General features: G+C 43.2%; 1 protein-coding gene across 5 annotated transcripts in view; it reads right to left on the bottom strand.

Annotated features, from left to right (window-relative positions):
- The window catches only part of LOC117259707 (latent-transforming growth factor beta-binding protein 4-like), a 60,294-nt gene that overhangs the window by 35,958 nt on the left and 3,130 nt on the right, over positions 1-21,206 (bottom strand). For all 5 annotated transcript variants that reach the window (XM_078167370.1, XM_078167371.1, XM_078167373.1 and 2 more), the window contains exons 2-6: positions 18,846-19,087; positions 11,107-11,337; positions 2,618-2,908; positions 2,289-2,365; positions 2,037-2,213 (exon numbers count right to left, since the gene is read on the bottom strand). In XM_078167370.1, the coding sequence (XP_078023496.1) occupies positions 2,037-2,213; positions 2,289-2,365; positions 2,618-2,908; positions 11,107-11,337; positions 18,846-19,087 (1,018 nt within the window). The remainder of the gene's footprint in view (positions 1-2,036; positions 2,214-2,288; positions 2,366-2,617; positions 2,909-11,106; positions 11,338-18,845; positions 19,088-21,206) is intronic.

The following is a 21,206-nucleotide window of genomic DNA, read 5'->3' as shown; positions in this document are numbered from 1 at the left end:
TGCAGCCAGAGAGCTAATGTGAACCAGAGAGGAGTTTTTCTCAGGCTTCAGTTAGTAGTTACAACTCATTACAGGATCATAAACTATAAATCACTCATTTACTTTCACCATAAAAGGCTTCATACTGCACTATCATAAAAAAATTTAATTATCTCACAAAGAACACACGCTGTTCGATATTTCACTAATTTAAGCTCATTAAAAACAAAAAGTATATTTTATTACATGCCGGTAGACCAGTTGCCATCAGACAGACATGTTTTATTTAATTAAAACATATTTGAAGTGTTAATTCTTGTTACCATCTGAAGAGAGTCAACACTTTGTCTCAAAAACTAAAGGTACTTTGGATATTCACGTGGAGAAGGCTTTCGACTGTGTCTCCTGAGGAGTCCTTCGAGGGGTACTGAGGTGATACAGGGTAGCCAGTTCGTTGCTTCAAGACATCTGGTCCTTCGGCCGTTCACTCAGCATAAAGTCAAATGTGCTCTCGTGAGTGTTGGCCTCCGCCAGGATGTCCCTCGTCACCAATGCTGTTTGTGGTATTCATGGACAGAATCTCAAGGAGCAGCTGGATGAGGATGGGGTCCAGTTTGGGGAACTCAGAATTGCATCTTAGCAGATGATGTGGTTCTGTCGGCTCCATCACACTGTGACCTCCAGCATGCACTGGGGCGGTTTGCAGCTGAGTGTGAAGCGGTCGGGATGAGAGTCAGCACCTCCAAGTCTAAGTCTGGTTCTCTGTTGCCTCCTCTGGGTTGGGAGAGAGTTTCTGCCCCAAGCAAAGGAGTTCAAGTATCTCTGGGTCTTGTTCTCGAGTGAGGGTGAAATGGTGTGTGAGATGGATCGGCGGTTTGAGTTGATGTCAGCAGTAAAGCGGACGGTGTACTGGACTGTCATGGTTGAGAGGGAGCTGAGCCAGAAGGCAAAGCTTTCAATTCACTGGTCCATCTATATCCCAACCCTCACCTATGGTCACAAGCTCTGGGTAGTGACTGAAAGAATGAGGTTGCAGGTCTAAGCTGCTGAAATAAGTTTCCTCTGTAGAGTGTCTGGGCTCAGCCTTAGAGATAGGGTGAGGAGCTCAGACATCTGGAGGGAGCTCGGAGTAGAGCCACTGCTCCTTTGCATCAAGAGGGAGTGGAAGTGGTTCAGGCATCTGATCAGGATCCTCCTCTGTGCCTCCCATTAGAAGTTTTCCAGGAAGTAGGAGGCCCAAGGGCAGACCCAGAACACACTGGAAGGATCACATATCTCATCTGACCTGGGAACAACTCGGGGTCCCCCAGCAGGAGGTGGAAAATGTTGCTAGGGAGAGAGACATCTCTAGTACCTTGCTTAGCCTTAATTCTGTGACACAGAACTATTTTTTCTGGCATGAGTCTGAGGATGGAAGTGTTGGTCCAACACAGGCTAAATTTATCTCAACAACTATTTGATGGATTGTCATCAAGTCTTTGTAAATACTTTCAGGGTCACTAAAGTTATCACAGGTATGTTGCAAAACTACAAGCTGACAGCACAGAGGTCTGGCTGGGTGAGATGTTCTTCAGTCCAACACTGACAGAATCTTGCTGGCTGGCATATGTTTAATTTTGGTGAATGATATTTAGCTCAAAATATTTTGGAAAAATAATGACCAGATTTGGAATTAATCCCCAAAAGCATGAATACTGATGATTTTTGGGACCAGCTCTCTGGCGCCATCCTCAATACTACCTGCACATTGTCTTAATATTTTCAAGAAAATTTCGTGCTGGTTGTTTTGGGTTTTTTTCCTCATCACTGTGTTTCCAGCACTTTTTTGTTTGTTTGTTTGTTTTTTTTGTATTACCCCGTTGCTGGTTTTCCAGCCAGGGCAGTGCCACAAAACACGGAATGTTTTTTACAGAGTCATCGCTGCGTTTCTGGCTGGGATTATGCCACCAAAATGCAGTATTCATAGCCTCTAGGGGGCGCTGGCTTGACTTTACTCTGGCTTCCTGAACAGAGAACAGATGTTGGAACCAAATGTGAGTCCTCCCGCTCCTTCTCACCTGTCCGTCTTTAACCTCTCTGAAGCAGTACTTGAACCCAGAGTGCTGGGTGAAGGTGCCGTCCCCTCTCACTGTTTGGGCCTGGACCCCCCCACCTGCTGGAGCCGGAGCCGGAGCCCCCGCTGACCCCGAGGACAAGGAGGAGAGAGTCCGCAGTGTGGGGCTGAATCCAGACACCTGGAACCAGAAGAGGAAAACTGACCATATGAAACACTGTCAAAGTAAAACTTCAGTGCTGTTTGTTTTCATTACCTTCCGCACTTGGTGGATCTTCACGCTGGCCTCAGGGGGGTGCTGCACTCTGACCTTCACCATGGATGGGCCGGGAGCTGCATGCACATACAGACACACACACACACACACAAACTTTTAACATGATAATAATGTTTCAGACACTACCACAGCACTGAGATTTTGCTTAATAAAATAACAGTTGATTTTCTTTCTGTGCATCAGACGTTCAGATTGATGACACTTTTTCGCTGTTAAATAAACAAAGAAAAAACCCTTTTCATGTTCAAGTTTCTCTGTGTTTCAATCCAAACAACCACAGGAACATTTGAGCCGGAGTTCAGACTCACCACCAGCCCTTCCCGTCTCCTGGTGTTGTCCCAGCGGCAGCAGGAACTCAGACTGGGTCAGCTCCTGATTGGCTGCCATGGCAGAGAGCGGCACAGGTTTGACGATCTCATTGGTGGAGGTGGAGGAGGCGGATGCAGATGCAGATGCAGATGCAGCTGCAGCTGCAGCTGCATCGACGGCTGTGGGGGCAACAGGGATTTGGCAAAACTTCCCAGTGAAGTTTGGCGGGCAGAGACAGCGGTCCTTCTGCAGGCAGATGCCTCCGTTCTTACAGAGCAGAGGACAGAGGACTGCAGGAGACACAACAAAGACAGACATCTTTGTTTAATGGTTTATATGTTTGAGTCATTCTGGTGAATTTGTATGCACTGATTTATTCCTTTTCTGCATAAATATATGGTGGAAATGTCATGGTACTGTACGTCCTGCTTCAACCGTGCATAGTTGCTCCTTCTTCTTTCTGTTTTATGCAGATACTTTCAAAGATGCTCCCACTTTCTTTTCCAGAGGCATTGTTGCATCTTTGAGTCACATCCTAGCAGTTCATTGAAATATAAGTCCTCTGTTTTTTATCAGGAGTAGAGCTCAAATGCACAGTTCTAAACACTGAGGGGGACCAGCCGTTCTCATTCTCAACTCATCAAATACTGCCACTTTGTCAGTGATTTTGGCATCAGACACCAGAACAAAAAGGCACCTTTCACGGAGGTATGACGCTCTGCCAGCTGTGGGAGGGGTGCTAGATGGGACTTTCACCAGGGAGCCTGGTCATTTACTCAAATACTGTACCGAAGTGTTGTAGCAACTTTTAGATCTAATTTTCAATAAAGTGTGTCAGTCGGGCGCTAAAGGTTAACATGCTCACAGTCAAATGCTAAAATCAAAATTCACATTCTTACCAGTTAGTACCAGGCGTAAACACACACACACACACACACACACACACACACACACACACACACACACAGGTCTAAGGGCAACACTAACACACATCCATCATGTTTACTGTTGGCCTGGAAACACTCGCTGTCTGTTTCGCAACACTCTCTACTGTTTACTCTCCGGTTGTTACATAGATGCTTTCTGGTAGAAGTGGTGGGTGTGGCTCCTCCCCTCTCTGTTGCTAGGAGACCACTGGGTGAGGTCAGGTGATGTATGGATGTAAAACAAAGCCTGCTGCCCTGATGCGATGGAGGTGAGAGTGGACGGGAGCGCCAGTAGAGCCAGCCAGCCACTTTCCTACTTCCTGTTTGAGTGCGTGCTACAGGATGTTGGTGTATTGTTACCCAGAGTTCAGCTGCTGTTGAAGCTGCTACTAATGAGCCGATAATACCCAGAAGTCTGCGTGGCAGGAAGGAAGCCTGCCTCTTTGACACGGGGTTCTTCTCTTGCTGTGATCTCTATCAGCAGCTCAACAACCAGTTAGAAATACTACATACATGTAGATATACTGTGATTATTATTCATTTGGTGATGCAAAGGTTTGATTTCAAAGGGTCACATCAGTATTTTGTTTTACCTAGACTGTATGTTCACATGGTTTTGTGTCTAGTGGGAGCAACAGTTTTTGAAATTGTTCCTGTATTGAGCAAAAGGGCAGCAGCTGGCAGCAACAAAACAAACTGCGATGGTATGTTTGCACAGTAAATTATATGAAAATAGTTTGTTTTTGCCACTGACAGGCTCAGATTATTACCTCTGGGGCTGAAAGACAGGCCAAAACTGCATTTCCTCCAAGCCCCAAGGAAGAGCGCTGGGCTTTGAAGCCAATTTTACATAGTGGTCAAAAGTGGAACCAGAGACAGTTGATAAATGGAGACGGCCCACTTTAGATTTATCTCCTGTTTCTATGTCATGTGGGTTCCGCCACTGCCCTGCCCCTTTAGGTGACTAGCTGCGGCCCTGAGTCCATTCATTCCAATGAGAAAAGTGAACGTGAGTGCAGATTAAGACTGTTTCCTTTGCCCCATAGTCACTGAAGTAAATATTGGACCCATTTTTCACAAGCTTTTTGGCTTCATGTGCCACTGAGCAGCTTTTATAGGAATGAACAGGAGCCCACCTCCAACAATGCTGTATCCAGGTCTCTTGATACATCCACACCATAGACTGGATAAAATAATGGACGTAGCCACTATGATGTCACCCACTGGTTTCTGGACTCCTGTTCTAAAACCTTCAGTTTGGCATCCTGGCCACAACTATCTTAGTTTCCTGGAGCCACAAGTGACCATAATTGGACGAGAGGGTGGAGATAACTCTAACGCTAGCTGCTAGCATGGTTGCACAGTTCATTTGCAGCTATGATTAACAGTGATAATAAATACAGTTGTTGTCTGGTCATAGTTAGGGGGCGTGGTGAGGGCGGAGATGACGAGAGGGAAAACACTCCTTTCCTCCAGCCTGTAAATTCTGCAAAGTGCGGTATTTAAACCCACATTAGAGACACCATTACATTTACAATAGATGTGATTAATTGAAATTCGCATAACATCAGTACCCTACAGCCATGAATGTCATGATGTTATAGACTAGCATGTTTTATTTACTCTAATACACGTTTCAAGACTTATAGCAGCACTAACGTTACTCAGCACCATTAGCCTGTTGTGCTATAGTGTTATCACACAAGGATTTACAACCTCAAGAACTACAGGTCCTTGGGTACTCACAGCATTTTCACCAGTGGCTAAACAATCTAACACTGTTTGGATAAAGCATTAGATCCTTTTTCTTTGAACAGTACCAGCCCCGAAAGTGCCATCGGCAACCACACCAGACTCCATTTAAATAAACAGTAATTTTATAATTGTAAAACACACTGCATTCAAAGTCACCAGAAACACTTAAACACTCACAAAAGCTGTCTTGGTTTGTCTGATTGGAATAAAAGCTTAATTTACCCAGTTAGATGTGAAAATATGCTGGCTCTATACACGCTTAAATTACTGTCTATTTACAAGGACTTTGGTGTGTTTAGCAATGGCAATGTCAGTGCTGATTTCTGGTGAAAGAAAAAGGATCCCACTCTTAAACAAAAAGGTTTATCTCTGACATTTTATGGAAAGGATCCCTACAGACACTCATAATAACAATCTCAGCATGTCAGTGGCAAAAACACTTTTAGTGGACGTACACCGACGGTGCAAACACAACCCGAGTGGTTACACTGCAGCCTGTTCACGTGGTTGCTGGCTGCAGCACTCTATCTCAATACTGATCCAATGTCAAAAAATGTTGTTCCCATCAATCACTTAGACCCAAAAACATGGAGAAACTGGGTCCAGGTTGAAAAATACTGAAGTAAGTCTTTAAGTAGTTCAAAATTGTAGTATTGGTGCTTTATACTAAGTGGAGGATCTGAGCTCCTCTTCCTGGTATTATATGTGTTAATCTGTCTCTGCTGGCTATTGTTAAAGTGTTTGCATGTGCCCAACTATGTGTGTGTGTGTGTGTGTGTGTGAGTTCATGTCCACACCCTTTTCCAAGTGTGTGTGCGTGTCATCTTGTGTGCAAAATATTTGTTTACAAGTTTTTCAACACACACTGAGATTCTGCATGTGTGTGTTGGTGTAAACACTGTGACCTAATTATTATCCTGGACATCGCCCCACAGATGGACTCCATCAACACACACACACACACACACACACACACACACACACACACAGAATTGGTAGGAGGTTTTTTTGGAGATAACTGTGGCAAAATAGACAAAAACAGACGGATGGAAAAAAGGAGTGTTCAGGCATAAACAAGGAGAGATTAAAGGGATGAAATTATATAAACATTTATGAAAAGAAAGAAAGAATACACAGAAAGAAACACGTCAAACTGTGGAATGATTTGTTCTGATCTGACAACTCTATGGCTCACACTGCAACATCTGACATTTTATCAGAGCCAGTTTGATGAAAACAAAAGCAAAGCTGCAAAACCACAACCAGCAGGATATGTTCAGCCCTTAGAAGGTATCAAAGAGTCTTAAATGTAATGAACAAACATCTTTCTTTTCTCTTGGCTGCTGTGAGCAGTAATGTTGGTTATGAAATGTTTTTGTCAAGAGATGTTCAACACATCTAAACTTACAGTAGGGTTGTTGTGTCGGTTGATTGTAGGAGCCCATTTCAGTTAAACATTGTACCTACTGTTTACTTCTGCAGCTAGGAAGCATTAGCAAAAGTTAAATAAACAAATAATGCTAAATGGGATCTAGACTGCATTAATGTAACTAATTATATGATTAAAAATTAGAGTTACACACTGCTGGGGAGTGCAGACAAACTATGCTATACTGGCCGACTGGTTTTCCATCTAAAATGACAAAACGATTGTGAAACAGATATTAAACTGGTATTAAACAGGTTTTAGAAGGTATAAAATTCAACCTACAGAAACCCTTCTGAGAAGGTACAAGAAGCTAAAAAGCAGAGCCACAGAGTTGGTGAAATTTTTTAATTGAAGACGTTGTTAGTACAACCAGGCTACAGTCATGCTAGCAGGCTGTATATATCTTTGCTCTGCAGCATCGGGTTGCTAAAAACAAAACAACAAAACCCTTGTTCGCTGGCACAAAATCCACTGAAAACTCGGTGACAGGAGAAAAAACATCCACATAAGTCGACAAATTGCTTATAAATACTTACATTTGGTGGCACAGAAGGTGCTTGAAACTTGACAGCTTTCTAAAAAACACCCATATTCAGTGGTACAAATGCAGCTGGAAAGGCGGCCACTGGTCACTAACAAACACTTACCTTCAGTGGCACAAATGCCGCTAAAAATGTGACCATTGATCACCCAAAAAACACCCAAAATCAGCAGCACAAACGCCACTGGAAATGCAGCAACGGGTAGCTGCAAATCATCCAAGTTCGATGGCACAAAAGCCAGTGGAAACGTGGCCACAGTTCGCTTTAAAACACCCATGTTTAGTAGCACAAACATCCCCTGCAAATGAGGAGATGGATGCCCAAAAACACTAACACTATGCTTCCACCAGTCACAAAGAAACACCCACATTTGGTGACCCAAAGCTGCTAGAAGGGTGGCGATGGGTGCCAAAAGAACACCAACACTATGCAGCCACAAAACAACAGGTGATGCGTCGCTGAAAAACACCCATGTTTGGTAGCAAAAACGCTACTGGAAATGTAGCTACAGGTCACTAAAAAAAACACTCATGTTCAGGGGTACAAGGGCCGCTTGAAACGCAGTGACAGGTCACTAAAAAACACTTATGTTCAGTGGCACAAACGTCACTAGAAATGCAGCGGCTTGCCACCCAAAAACCATCCACTTTCAGCGGCAGGGTCACAAAAAAATCATCAACCTTCGGTGGCACAAAAGCCGGTGGAAAGACGGCCACTGTTCGCTAAAAAATAACAATGTTCAGTTGTACAAATGCTGCTGCAAATGAGGGTGCCCAAAAACACTAACACTATGTGGCCACTGGTCACAAAAAAACACCCACATTCACTGATACAAATGCCACTGGAAAGGTTGCGGCAGGTAGCTGAAAAACACCCATGTTTGGTGACTAAAACACTGCTAGAAACACAGCTAGGGGTCGCTAAAAATCATCCACATTCTGCGTCACAAAAGCCAGTGGAAAGGTGGCTACAGGTCGGTAAAAAACATTTATGTTCAGTGGCACAGAGCTGCTTGAAATGCAGCAATGGGTTGCTAAAAAACACCCATGTCTCGTGGCCTAAATGCTGCTGGAAAGGTCTCCATTGGTTGCTAAAAAAACAGAGGGATTTAGCGAATGAAAGAGAGGAAAACGGGAAATGGAGGTCATGATTGAAAAGAATAAGTAACAGAGGAGGAGGAGAAGAGACAGTGCCAAAGAAGAAATGGTGAGTCGCAGGAGTGATTTCACAGTGGAATTAAAACAGAAATGATTTGGGATTTCCCAGCAGATGGAGGACAGGTTGTGTCAACATGCATCAGCAGGTAAAGATGTGCCAATAAAGTTAATTCATAGAAAGAAAAATAAGAGGCTGACGGGGGACCAGGGGATTGACCTTCTGACCCTATGATGTCATCACCTCCTCCCTGTCCTCTGCTGCAGAGTGTGTGTGTGTGAGAAGGGGGTTAAGTTAATGATAAATGAAAGCCATATGTCAGTGGTGTTCCTCCTCCCTCTCCTGCTCCTCTCTGTTTCTCTTTAGTCCAATTTCACATTCAAATGCAGCACAAAGTTTTACACCAAGTAACCAGAAAATCAATGACAAAGAAAAGCACAAATGAATGCACTCTTCTAGTTGATGGAGAAGAATAGCTGGTGGAGCTAAATCTGCAGGCGGTGCCATTAAACCACTGCAGAAGGAGAAGAGGACACAATGAGATGAGGTATTTTCTTCAGTTTACAGCTTCTCCTGGGAGGTTTATTTTATGCACAATTATAAAATGTGCAACTCATCTTAATTTGAGCTGAATACATGTTGACCGGGATGGATCTCCTTTCTGTTTCAAGTCTCCACCAGCTGATTTTTACAGAAATGAAAGAAGATGAGTCAAAATAAATCTGACCTGCGATCAGTTCAGACAACTCAACTATTCACTGGCTCTGCTTCAGATGTTGAGCTCGGGCCAACCATCAAACAGCTGCAGGTCACATGATCGCAGCTGGAGCAGCTTCACACATTACACATGTGACCTCATAAATTGAGATTTCTGTGGTCTTCAGCTTACCACAAAACACCTTACGTTTTCTCCTTAAAAGGGTACTTTGCCGACTTTCAACTAGCTTTGTATCAAAACATTGTGGGTAGTATGTGTGAATGAACTGTGGTAAACTTATATATCAATATTATGTTACTGCACTGCCTATCGCCTACTTAAAAAGTTTTTAGAAACATATTTTAGTGCCATGTTTATCTGTAGTAGTGACAGTTTGTGAACAGGGAGTGGGTGCCATACTGTTTTCTGCTCAGCGAAAAACAGTATGGAAACAGAAAATATAAATCAAACGGTAAAACTAGGCAGCACTGATCAAATATAAACCTAGATTCTGTTACAGGGTTGCATATCAAATGTTAACAGGAAGAAATTTTAGTTAACTGTTTAACTGTAAGAGATCAAGGTTGTTTCTTTCCAGCCATCCGCCATTGTTTCAAATAGTCATGTTTGCATTATGTCACCCACCAGTGGGAGCATTTATTGGTCTGGTGCAGCACAGTGCATTCTAGTAGTTGTAGGACATAGTCTGTCACTGCCCCAGCTTGAGTCTGTACATGTGAAAGCCTGTTAGAGAAGTGCTGTCTCTGAGGCAGGATTCAGCTAATAGATAAGCAACCTCTCAGCTGTAAAGACACACCACTATCCAGAGATAGTTTTAGCCGCTATTGGCCAAGCTAATACTAAACTCGCTCTGCCGAAAAATCAACCAACACAAGACACACTTAGCACGACAAAACTAGCATCAAACTCTGAGAGAGCTAAGAAAATAACACAGTCCACCACCTACTTCATCTGCAAAGATCTGCATCCTTACAGCGCTGTTGAAAACCAAGGCTTTTGTTACATGCCAAGAACATGTGACCCAGGTATGTGATTCCGTTGCATCGTTTTTCCACCGATACAGCCTTACCCAAGCTCTACAGAGAAGGGAAGCATAAAGCTGAGGAATCTTTGAGTGCAGCAGGAAGGGTGGCGTCAACCTGTGATGCCTTGACTTCAAGGTCAGTTCATATGTGACTATAATGGCACATTATCTGACGAAAGTCACGAAAGTCACACCAGAGCAAACACTGCAGACATCCTGCAAAATGCAGCACAAGAACGGAACAGACAACGCTAGCAGGATACCTGCATGTAAAGTGTTTCGCTCATGAGCTTAATCTGTCCTCTCCGAGGGAGTTAAATCTGCCCACAGCTCAGTTTGTCAGGTGTATGCAGCATTTCTGACAGGTGTTATGACAGTGTTAGTCAGTCTGTCTGCTTTGCATCATATTTCACTGCGATTATAATGATTAAAGTCGATTAACAGACTTAAAACTTTATCTTATGAGGTAAAACTGATGTTGACAAAGTTTTCCTTTGTGGAAATAATTTGCAGTTGGATAAAACAGGTAATAAATTGCGATAATATCGTATTGTGACCTAAGTATCATGATAATATCATATCATGGGTCCTCTGGTGATTCCCACCCCTACTTCATACTATGAACTTCTGCACATTCCTGCACAGAACTACTATGTCTAAAACTCTCCAGCTCTTTAATTTTTAATACATATATTGTACATATTGGAGTTTGCATTAAATATCAGCTGATATCTTAAAGGGGTTTATTTCAAATATGATTTAATAGAACAAAACTGAGAGTTTGTCTCTTCCAGCTTTATGTCACACTCATAGATTTCAGATTTAATCATGTGCACAACCTCCCCATCACAATACTACCTGGATACACCACCTGAGAGTCACATGAAAACACCGCAGCTACACAGACAGAGAGAGTGGATGGTAAAAAGTTCAACTTACAGACTCTGAAGCCCGGTCCATGGGAGCTGTCTCTCCTTCCTCCTCCTCCTACACCTCCTCCTCCACCCTCACTGCTGCTGTACAGCGTGGTCACGTTGCCTCGCTCGCAGTAGTTGACACATCTGTCCTGGCTGCAGCGCACCTTGCAGATGGTGGGTGTGAACATCACCTGGATCCTCTCCACCCCTCCCCCTGCTCCTCCTGCTCCTCCTGAGACTGTCTGTCCATCAGCTGGCAGAGAAGAGACGAAGACGATGAGGACAGAGGACAGAAAAAAGGAGAGCCGAGGCTGCAGCATGTTGAGCGTTGCAGTCAGAGTTTCTGAGCGTGTTGCATCGTCCGAATTCCCCAAACCTCTCTAACTCTCCCTCACCCGCCTCCCTCTCTCTGTGGTGGAGTGAAAACGAGCGTCGCAGGAAAGAAAGGAGGGAAGGAAGGAAGAAGAAAACGACCAGACGCTTCCCCCTCTTGCTCCGCACTCTTGTTTTTTTCCCAAACACTCCTGAGTGTGTGTGAGCGAGCGAGCAACAGTGTGTCTGAGCAGAAAGTGAGACAGAGCGGGAGAGAGGGAGGTAGAGAGATAATTGAAAGCAGTGTGCAGGACTGGGCTCCACTCCAAACAAAATGTTTAGCAGGGATCTGGTCCATCAGTCCACACTGGGAGAGACAGAGTATTAGTACAGGAGTCTTTCTCTCTCTCTCTTTCACTCCTTCACTTTCTTCTATTCTTCTTTTTTGGCCTTTTTCTTGGTATGAGCAGAGAGCTTCTTCTTCTCCTGCTGCTGCTGCTGCTGAACAGTTTCATAACAGAACATTAGAGGATGTCAGGCTGATGATGCAACCCTGGTTTGGGTTTCAGAGGACGACATTCACCAAACATTTTGAAGCTAAAAGTAGCTCCTGACTGCAGAGCTGGAAGAACTTCTGAAACTAACTTTAAATAAGTGACGATTTTGTCAGCAGAAAAAATGAGTCTATGATGCTTTTAGGTTGTCATCATTACAAAAAAAATGTTACTAAGTATGAAAGTTTTGGTTCATAAATGGAGAATAAAGTGCTGCACAACAGTTGAACCAGACTGACAGCTGAAGAGACAGAAAAACAGAAGACATCAGCAGTCATTGGTAAAAGAAACTGGAGGCTCACCATTAAAGTGTGAGCAGATTTATATAGGAACAAGTTCCTTTTTACATGGTTTTTATCTTTGTTAAAATAGTTATTATTGAAGAAAGGAAAAAAGACATCAGTCAGCCCCTTCAGCAATTGACCTTTTGCTAAGCTCTGTGATGCTCCAGCAAGCTGCCAGAGTAAGCATGGAGCCCACACTCTAACTAACTGCACTCCCTGAAGATATATTATCATATTTTTGGAAAAATGAAAGAGTGATTCCAGAGAAAAGCAGACAGAGGGGTCTATAGTCTGTGTTTGAAGGATATATCCAGGATGTCAAACTGACTCAGCAGCAACAACAGGTTAAAAAGACGAAGATAGTTAGAAGCTAAAGCCCAACTGTAGGCTACAGATCACAGTGTAAAAGTGAACCACCACATCACTGCTGATCGCCACATAAGACAAAGAATATAAAGGGAAACTTTGCTGATATTGAACCACAGCTGGTTGAATATCAGCAACGTTTCCCTGCTTCCCTTCACTGGTTCCTGTACAGCAGTGTCTGACTTGGTTCACTGTTATAATCATTAAAAGCAAAAGCAGCATGTGTATACATTCAGTAGGCTATATCTTCAGTAGCTAGCTAGCTAACCCTACACTTTTCAGGGTTTGATTTTGGTTTTGGAACAGGGAAGAAACGTACATCTTTTTCCAACCTCTCCAGGTAACGAGTATCATTAATACACGACGTGCCCCAGACACAACATTTAGCTCCAAATCCACAAAACCAGCCTGAAAATGAAGGAAATCTGAAAAAACTGCATTAGAGTCAATGGAGCACAGCTGTGTTGGTGTCGGACCCTGGTCTGAGCCAGCCTGATGCTACGTCTTGATTGGCCAGTCTGCGTGCAGGGGCGAGATTTAGTGCAGGGTTAATTTCTGATGTGTCGATTGCAACAATTAATGCTAATTTATCTGGCAGCTGTGAATTCAGTCAGGACCACTTAAGTTAAAGAAAATGTTATTTCTATTTGCAGTATTATATTTGGTGGTATGGCTCTGTTCTGGGGCCTCTCTGCCTTTTCCTCGGGCCTATGCAGAAAGCCTAAGGCAGAGAGAGCACACCTCTCTGCCCTTCCACGTGCCTACGTGGAAAGGCTAAGGTAGAGAGAGAGCACACTTCTCTGTCCTTCCACCTTCAAACATGGAAAGCCTGAGGCAGAGAGAGCACAACTCCCTGCCCTTCCATGCGCCTACATGGAAAGCCTGAGGCAGAGAGAGCAGCAGCAAAGACCCCCTGGAACAGAACAGAGCAGCATTAATGACAAGGAATACGCCATCAGGAATACGCCCTGAATGAGATTTGCCAATTGGTTGCATAGAAAGGAATGGTGTGATCTATCAGCTGACTCCCTTCCATCAGTCAGCTGATAGATCAGTTGATTTAGCTGCTTGAGATCAGCTGATATAGCCGGGGTGTGAGCTGAGCTTGACATTGTGTCCTGCCTGAACTAACGCTATGCTAAATTTCTGTGCAAACTTGTATTTTGTCCAGTCACCGCAACTTTTCTGCAAATTTGACAAGTCATCACATCGTCTCGTCCGCATGATGTCACCAAACTCACTTCCTTGTTTGTAGTTGTGAAGATGCATGTGCGACACAAATGTCTCACGTTTACCAACAAAAATGCCTTGATGACATTTTAGGCCACAACAATCCCAAAAAAGGCGGTGAAATCCTGCTGGGACTGAACATAACAGCTGATAAAAACCTCATCATGTTGAACTTGACAGTCTTTAACTGTGTCAGTTTGCTGTTTGCTGCTGAGCAGGTGAAGTTCAGTGTCTTTTTACAGCGTCTTCTCTGAAAACAACACTATGAGGGTGCTGAGAGTGAACCAGAAAAGTAAAGTTGTGGCTGAACAGATAAACAATGAGCTGAAACTCACCATAAAGCTGAGAGGAGCTGCAGGTTGAGCTGATTACTCACAGAAAAGTCATACAAGTGTGTGTGTGTGTGTGTGTGTGTGTGTGTGTGTGTGTGTTTAAATCTTGTGACCTTGACCAGTCAGAGGTTAAATCCTGTGCAACAATGACAGTGATTGACAGCTGTGGAAACAGGGAGTGAAAGTGTGTGAGGGATTCTTCGGAGGATTTGTTTCGTTGTGTTTGTGAGCTGATCTGAGCTGTTTAAGTCCACTCAGCTCTGCACTAACAATAACCTTATTCACACACACACACACACACACACACACACACACACACACAGGGGTTGTGGGGTCTATTTCCTTCAGCTGCAGAATATCATGGTAGTGACCTGAACTGGTTTTCCTTAACTTTAGATTTTGGTTGGATTTCTGTCAGTTTGGTTGACGTTAAACATTCAGTTTGAGGTGGAGGGTCATGACAGCCTGACATCACCAGACCAAGTTACAAATGGAACCTCTCAACAATAGACTACAACGTGCAGAGATGAGTGTCAGCAAACTGACTTTCTTTTCACGAATACCTAACATACCAACTAGTTTGTTCAAAATCAATATTGACGTGACAGCTGCTTAAACAGAAAGTCCCACACTGAAAATGCCTCCACAGTGCTCTGCTTTACGGTCTTTGTCTCAAACTTGAACGATTGTGATAAATGTTGTTAAACAACCTTCTGATGTACTCATTACACATGAGACACAAACTGAGGCTGAATGGAAACAAATCATAACCTAACAGTGTGACTGGACCAGTTCTTGTTTTACTGTAGGACCCCCCAGACTCGTCAGGGGCCCCAGCACTGCAGAGGGCCGTGGTGGTGTTTAGGTGGAATAGAGGCTGGTTGTTTCTGCTGCTGTTTGTCTATGAGCTCATGTCCTGACTGACTGCAGACTACACACATACACACACACACACACACACACACACACACACACACAGTGTGAAGCCTGAACCAATGAAGCAGAAAAACTATAAACATGAACAGTGGAACAAAGTAGAAACACTGAGCACATTATTACAGCAGCTCCATCACACACTCCACCTGCAGGTGACATGTTTGTTCCTTAATCCTTCACTCAGGGCTTGTTTTTTTTGCTGCACTCTACTGTGTTTCTTCACTACACTCTAATGTATTTCTTTACTACACTCTACTGTGTTCCTTTACTGCACTCTGTTTCTTTACTGCACTCTACTGTGTTCCTTTACTGCACTCTACTGTGTTCCTTTACTGCACTCCACTGTTCCTTTACTGCACTCTACTGTGTTCCTTTACTGCACTCTACTGTGTTCCTGTGCTGCACTCTACTGTGTTCCTTTACTGCACTCTACTGTTTCTTTACTGCACTCTACTGTGTTCCTTTACTGCACTCTACTGTGTTCCTTTACTGCACTCCACTGTGTTCCTGTGCTGCACTCTACTGTGTTCCTTTACTGCACTCTACTGTTTCTTTACTGCACTCTACTGTGTTCCTTTACTGCACTCTACTGTTTCTTTACTGCACTCTACTGTGTTCCTTTACTGCACTCCACTGTTCCTTTACTGTACTCTACTGTGTTCCTTTACTGCACTCCACTGTGTTCCTTTACTGCACTCTGCTGTTCCTTTACTGTACTCTACTGTGTTCCTTTACTGCACTCTACTGTGTTCCTTTACTGCACTCTACCGTTTCTTTACTGCACTCTACTGTGTTCCTTTACTGCACTCTACTGTTTCTTTACTGCACTCTACTGTGTTCCTTTACTGCACTCTACTGTTTTCCTTTACTGCACTCTACTGTGTTCCTTTCCTGCACTCTACTGTTTCTTTACTGCACTCTACTGTTCCTTTACTGCACTCTACTGTGTTCCTTCACTGCACTCTACTGTTTCTTTACTGCACTCTATTGTGTTCCTTTACTGCACTCTATTGTGTTCCTTTACTGCACTCTACTGTGTTCCTTTACTGCACTCTACTGTGCTTCTTCACTACATTCTACTGTGTTTCTTCACTACACTCTAATGCATTTCTTTACTGCACTCTACTGTGTTCCTTTACTGCACTCTACTGTTCCTTTACTGCACTCCACTGTGTTCCTTTACTGCACTCTACTGTGTTCCTTTACTGCACTCCACTGTTCCTTTACTGTACTCTACTGTGTTCCTTTACTGCACTCTACTGTGTTCCTGTGTTGCACTCCACTGTTCCTTTACTGCGCTCTACTGTTCCTTTACTGCACTCTACTGTGTTCCTTTACTGCACTCTACTGTGTTCCTTTACTGCACTCTACTGTGTTCCTGTGTTGCACTCCACTGTTCCTTTACTGCACTCTACTGTGTTCCTTTACTGCACTCCACTGTTCCTTTACTGTACTCTACTGTGTTCCTTTACTGCACTCCACTGTGTTCCTTTACTGCACTCCACTGTTCCTTTACTGTACTCTACTGTGTTCCTTTACTGCACTCTACTGTTCCTTTACTGCACTCTACTGTGTTCCTTTACTGCACTCCACTGTGTTCCTTTACTGCACTCTACTGTTCCTTTACTACACTCCACTGTGTTCCTTTACTGCACTCCACTGTTCCTTTACTGCACTCTACTGTGTTCCTTTACTGCACTCTACTGTGTTCCTTTACTGCACTCTACTGTGTTCCTTTACTGCACTCCACTGTTCCTTTACTGCACTCTACTGTGTTCCTTTACTGCACTCTACTGTTCCTTTACTGCACTCTACTGTGTTCCTTTACTGCACTCTACTGTGTTCCTGTGTTGCACTCCACTGTTCCTTTACTGCGCTCTACTGTTCCTTTACTGCACTCCACTGTGTTCCTTTACTGCACTCCACTGTTCCTTTACTGTACTCTACTGTGTTCCTTTACTGTACTCCACTGTGTTCCTTTACTGCACTCTACTGTTCCTTTACTGCACTCCACTGTTCCTTTACTGTACTCTACTGTGTTCTTTTACTGCACTCTACTGTTCCTTTACTGCACTCTACTGTGTTCCTTTACTGCACTCTACTGTTCCTTTACTGCACTCTACTGTGTTCCTTTACTGCACTCTACTGTTCCTTTACTGTACTCTACTGTGTTCCTTTACTGCACTCTACTGTTCCTTTACTGCACTCCACTGTGTTCCTTTACTGCACTCTACTGTTCCTTTACTGCACTCTACTGTGTTCCTTTACTGCACTCCACTGTTCCTTTACTGCACTCTACTGCGTTCCTTTACTGTACTCTACTGTTCCTGTGCTGCACTCTACTGTGTTCCTTTACTGCACTTTAATACATTTCTTTACTGCACTCTACTGTGTTCCTTTACTGCACTCTGCTGTTCCTTTACTGCACTCTACTGTGTTCCTTTACTGCACTCTACTGTTTCTTTACTGCACTCTACTGTGTTCCTTTACTGCACTCTACTGTGCTTCTTCACTACATTCTACTGTGTTTCTTCACTGCACTCTAATGCATTTCTTTACTGCACTCTACTGTGTTCCTTTACTGCACTCTACTGTTTCTTTACTGCACTCTACTGTGTTCCTTTACTGCACTCTACTGTGTTCCTTTACTGCACTCCACTGTGTTCCTTTACTGCACTCTACTGTTTCTTTACTGCACTCTACTGTGTTCCTTTATTGCACTCTACTGTGCTTCTTCACTACACTCTAATGCATTTCTTTACTGCACTCTGTGTTTCTTTACTGCACTCTACTGCATTTCTTTACTGCACTTGACTGTGTTTCTTCACTACACTCTAATGCATTTCTTTACTGCACTCTACTGTGTTTCTTTACTGCACTCATTGCCAACTTTTCACTGCACTGTACTGTGTTTCTTTATGCCACTCTACTGTGTTTCTTTGCTGTTTTCACCTGTTTGTTTTTTACTGCCCTCTCCTGTGTTTCTTTATCGTCCTCTATTGGTTCCTTGGTGTTAAGAGGTGAACCCCTGCTTCACACTTCATGACATCATCTCAGAAATGATCCTCCTCTGATCAATCAATATCCACCTTAAATTTTCATCCCTTCCTTCATCAGTTTCATAGTAAAGCAGCAGTTCTCCAGTCAGTCCCCTCCACAGCTGGACAATCACAGGAACTGTTTATGGGTCTAATCAGAGTGATCAGGCCTGCACTATGAGGCTGTATTAACATTCACCTTATCTGAAGCTAACACACAGAAACAAACTGGCATTCCAGCTCCATTAAATCACAGTGAGCCTGTTTTTCCAACAATGTATGGCTGACAGATTTGACCTGACTGTGCTGTACACTTTATCTCTCAGTACCTCCCTATCAGCTTCACACCAGTTATTACACTAAATAATGACCCATGTGTTTTGGTATGTGTGTTAAATACACTGTAAGCTCATGTTAACATGTCCAGACATGAGAAAGCTTGATTACAACGTCTGCCCTCGTATCCTGAATCCCTCCAGCAGCACCAGGCAAACATTACACAACTGGTACACACACATCGTCTTCCCCTCAGGATGAATTGTGATAACTTAATAATCCTCTGACTTTCCATGACACACCATCACTGGGTCATCATTTTATTATATATCTAACACTTTGGCTTGTTTAATATGAAGAGATTTTAATCTACTGCAGCTGATAGACTGTGTGTGTGTGTGTGTGTGTGTGTGTGATGTGTGCATTAACTGACCTGAGGGTGCGGTGACGTGGATGGTGTACTGGCCCTTCTGAGTGTAAAAGGTCTTCACGCTGGTTTTTACTGCGGACGATGACGTTGATGAGGATGAGGCGTTAGGGGAGGAGAAAGAGGAGGTCACAGTGACTTTCTTCCTCTCCTTCTCAATGTGCTTCATCAGCAGGGCGGCCATCTTGTCTCCTCTTCCTCCCCGTGACAAAGTCTTCCTCAGCAGAACTGCCTGGGCCTCCCTCAGACTGTTACAAACAATAAATACACACATATTATATACACAGAAACACACATAATATACAAAGTATACACTGAAATATTACTGCATTTGGTATAAATATGGTTACATTAGTTACTTTGTAACTTTGTTTGTTTGGTTAGTTTGGCAGTTCGTCTTTGGCTTCACCACACAGCTCTTAAAACAACACAGTCATCATCAACATGAACTGACTGGTATGACGGTAAGAATGTTCTCAGATGGAGGGAGTATGAATGTGGGCCGGTTATTTTCTGTGTGATAAACTGTGTTTCTGAAAGAATGATTTAAAATGTCCTTAAATAGTCTGATGAAAAGCAGCTCGGAGAACAAACAACACACATCAATCTGCACTGATAACGAATACACACTCAGAGACACCCTGCAGTCTGATGAAAGTCTATTTTTCATCTATGATCTCACATGTTACAGCTGCTGGTTCGTTTAGAGAAGCTTTTTATTAGCGAGTTACACAATGCAGAGGTGGACGGATAAAACTGAAATGCTTTGAGAAAGTGGTTTCTAGAGGACTAGAACTATCATATTTGAACAACATGCTTATGTTCTGGCAGGCAACTCATATTTAATTCATTACATCAGCTTTATATTGCTCCAGGAGTTTGACAGAGTATAAACCAAACCTCCAATCTGGCATGAAATATGTCAACAACTATTATTGGATGAACTGTGATGAAATGTTTTTAGAGCATCCCGGTGTTCAGAGGAAAATGTTGGCATTGTTTGTTTCTGCAAACCACAGATATATTTGTACTTCTCATACGAATCATATCAATGCTTCATAGTATGTGGGCTGACTTTGTCATCTGGAGGTGGAGGCAATGGTGGATGGCAGGTCACCGAGGCAAGACGCCTGCCAAGCTGGAGACCTCTGCAGACCAATATTCGACACCACAAAACCAAAGCACCCAACTGGTGGATGTTTTTTAGCAACTTGTAGCTGTTTTTCTAGCGGGGATTATGCCCCCATAACTGGGTATTTTAAGCCAAAACACGACCTTTTTCTGACCATAACCAAGTGGTTTTTGTAAATTAGATTTGTAAGTTTCATAAGTATTATATTAACGTTTCCAAAGTGACGCAGTATATGAGCTGACTTTGTCATCAGGAGGTGGAGGGAATGGTGGATGGCGTGACACCGTCACAACATGCCTGCCAAGCTGCAGACCACTGTTCAAGACCAACAACAAAAAGAGTTGGGTTTCAGTGAGTCTTCACTGTGTTTCCAGCAGCTTTTTAGGCACCAAACATGGGTGTTTTTACCAACTTGTCACTGTTTTTCCAGCTGGGACTGTGCCCCCAAGTGTGAGAGTTTTTAAGGTCCTCTCCCTATTTTTCCAGTGGCTCTTTGGTCACCTACACATGGGTGTTCTCTTAGCAATTAATCACTGTTTTTCCAGGCAGCATTGTGCCCCAAACGTGGATGTCTTATTCCAGTAAAGTTTTAAAGTACCTGCTACATAATAATGTACAAATGTAACATGTCCATGGTTTGCAGAAATGTACCAGTAATACCAGTTTTTTTAGGCAACTGGGTTCTTTGTAATCCATGTTCACTGTGATTGCCTAACGTTAGCATACTAACATACTACACTAAAATGTTAAACATGATTAAACATAAACTGCCATTTACAGAGTCTTTGAGGGCTATTGTAACCATTGGGATTAAAAAAATATTATTTTGACAGTATATCATGTCCAGGTAGCCACAAAACTGCAGAAAATATGATTATGTCTATCTACCATCTTTGTTTGGATTACAGAAAAGGTCACGACTTGAAAAACAGGTTAAAAATCCTTTTTAATGTTCAGCAGAGAGAATATTTTGTCATCAGGACAGTGGGTTAAACACCAGGGACCATATTCACCAACATTATGAGAACACTCTCAGAGAGCTCCTAACTTAGTATAAAATATTTTAGTGAGGAGTCCTAATTTAGGAGCCACTCTGAGCAAGGACGGGACAGAGACTTTTACCTTAGTGAGGAGGTGTAGTTGACCCCGTTGCTAGGTATGACACATTTTTTAAAAAGAAGTGACTGGTTGTCAAAGACACACCCTTTAGTGAGCCTACGAGGTGGGGACACCCA

Source organism: Epinephelus lanceolatus, chromosome 4, assembly GCF_041903045.1.
Source record: "Epinephelus lanceolatus isolate andai-2023 chromosome 4, ASM4190304v1, whole genome shotgun sequence".
NCBI lineage: Eukaryota > Metazoa > Chordata > Actinopteri > Perciformes > Serranidae > Epinephelus > Epinephelus lanceolatus.
This window is presented reverse-complemented; position numbering and strand designations above follow the sequence as displayed.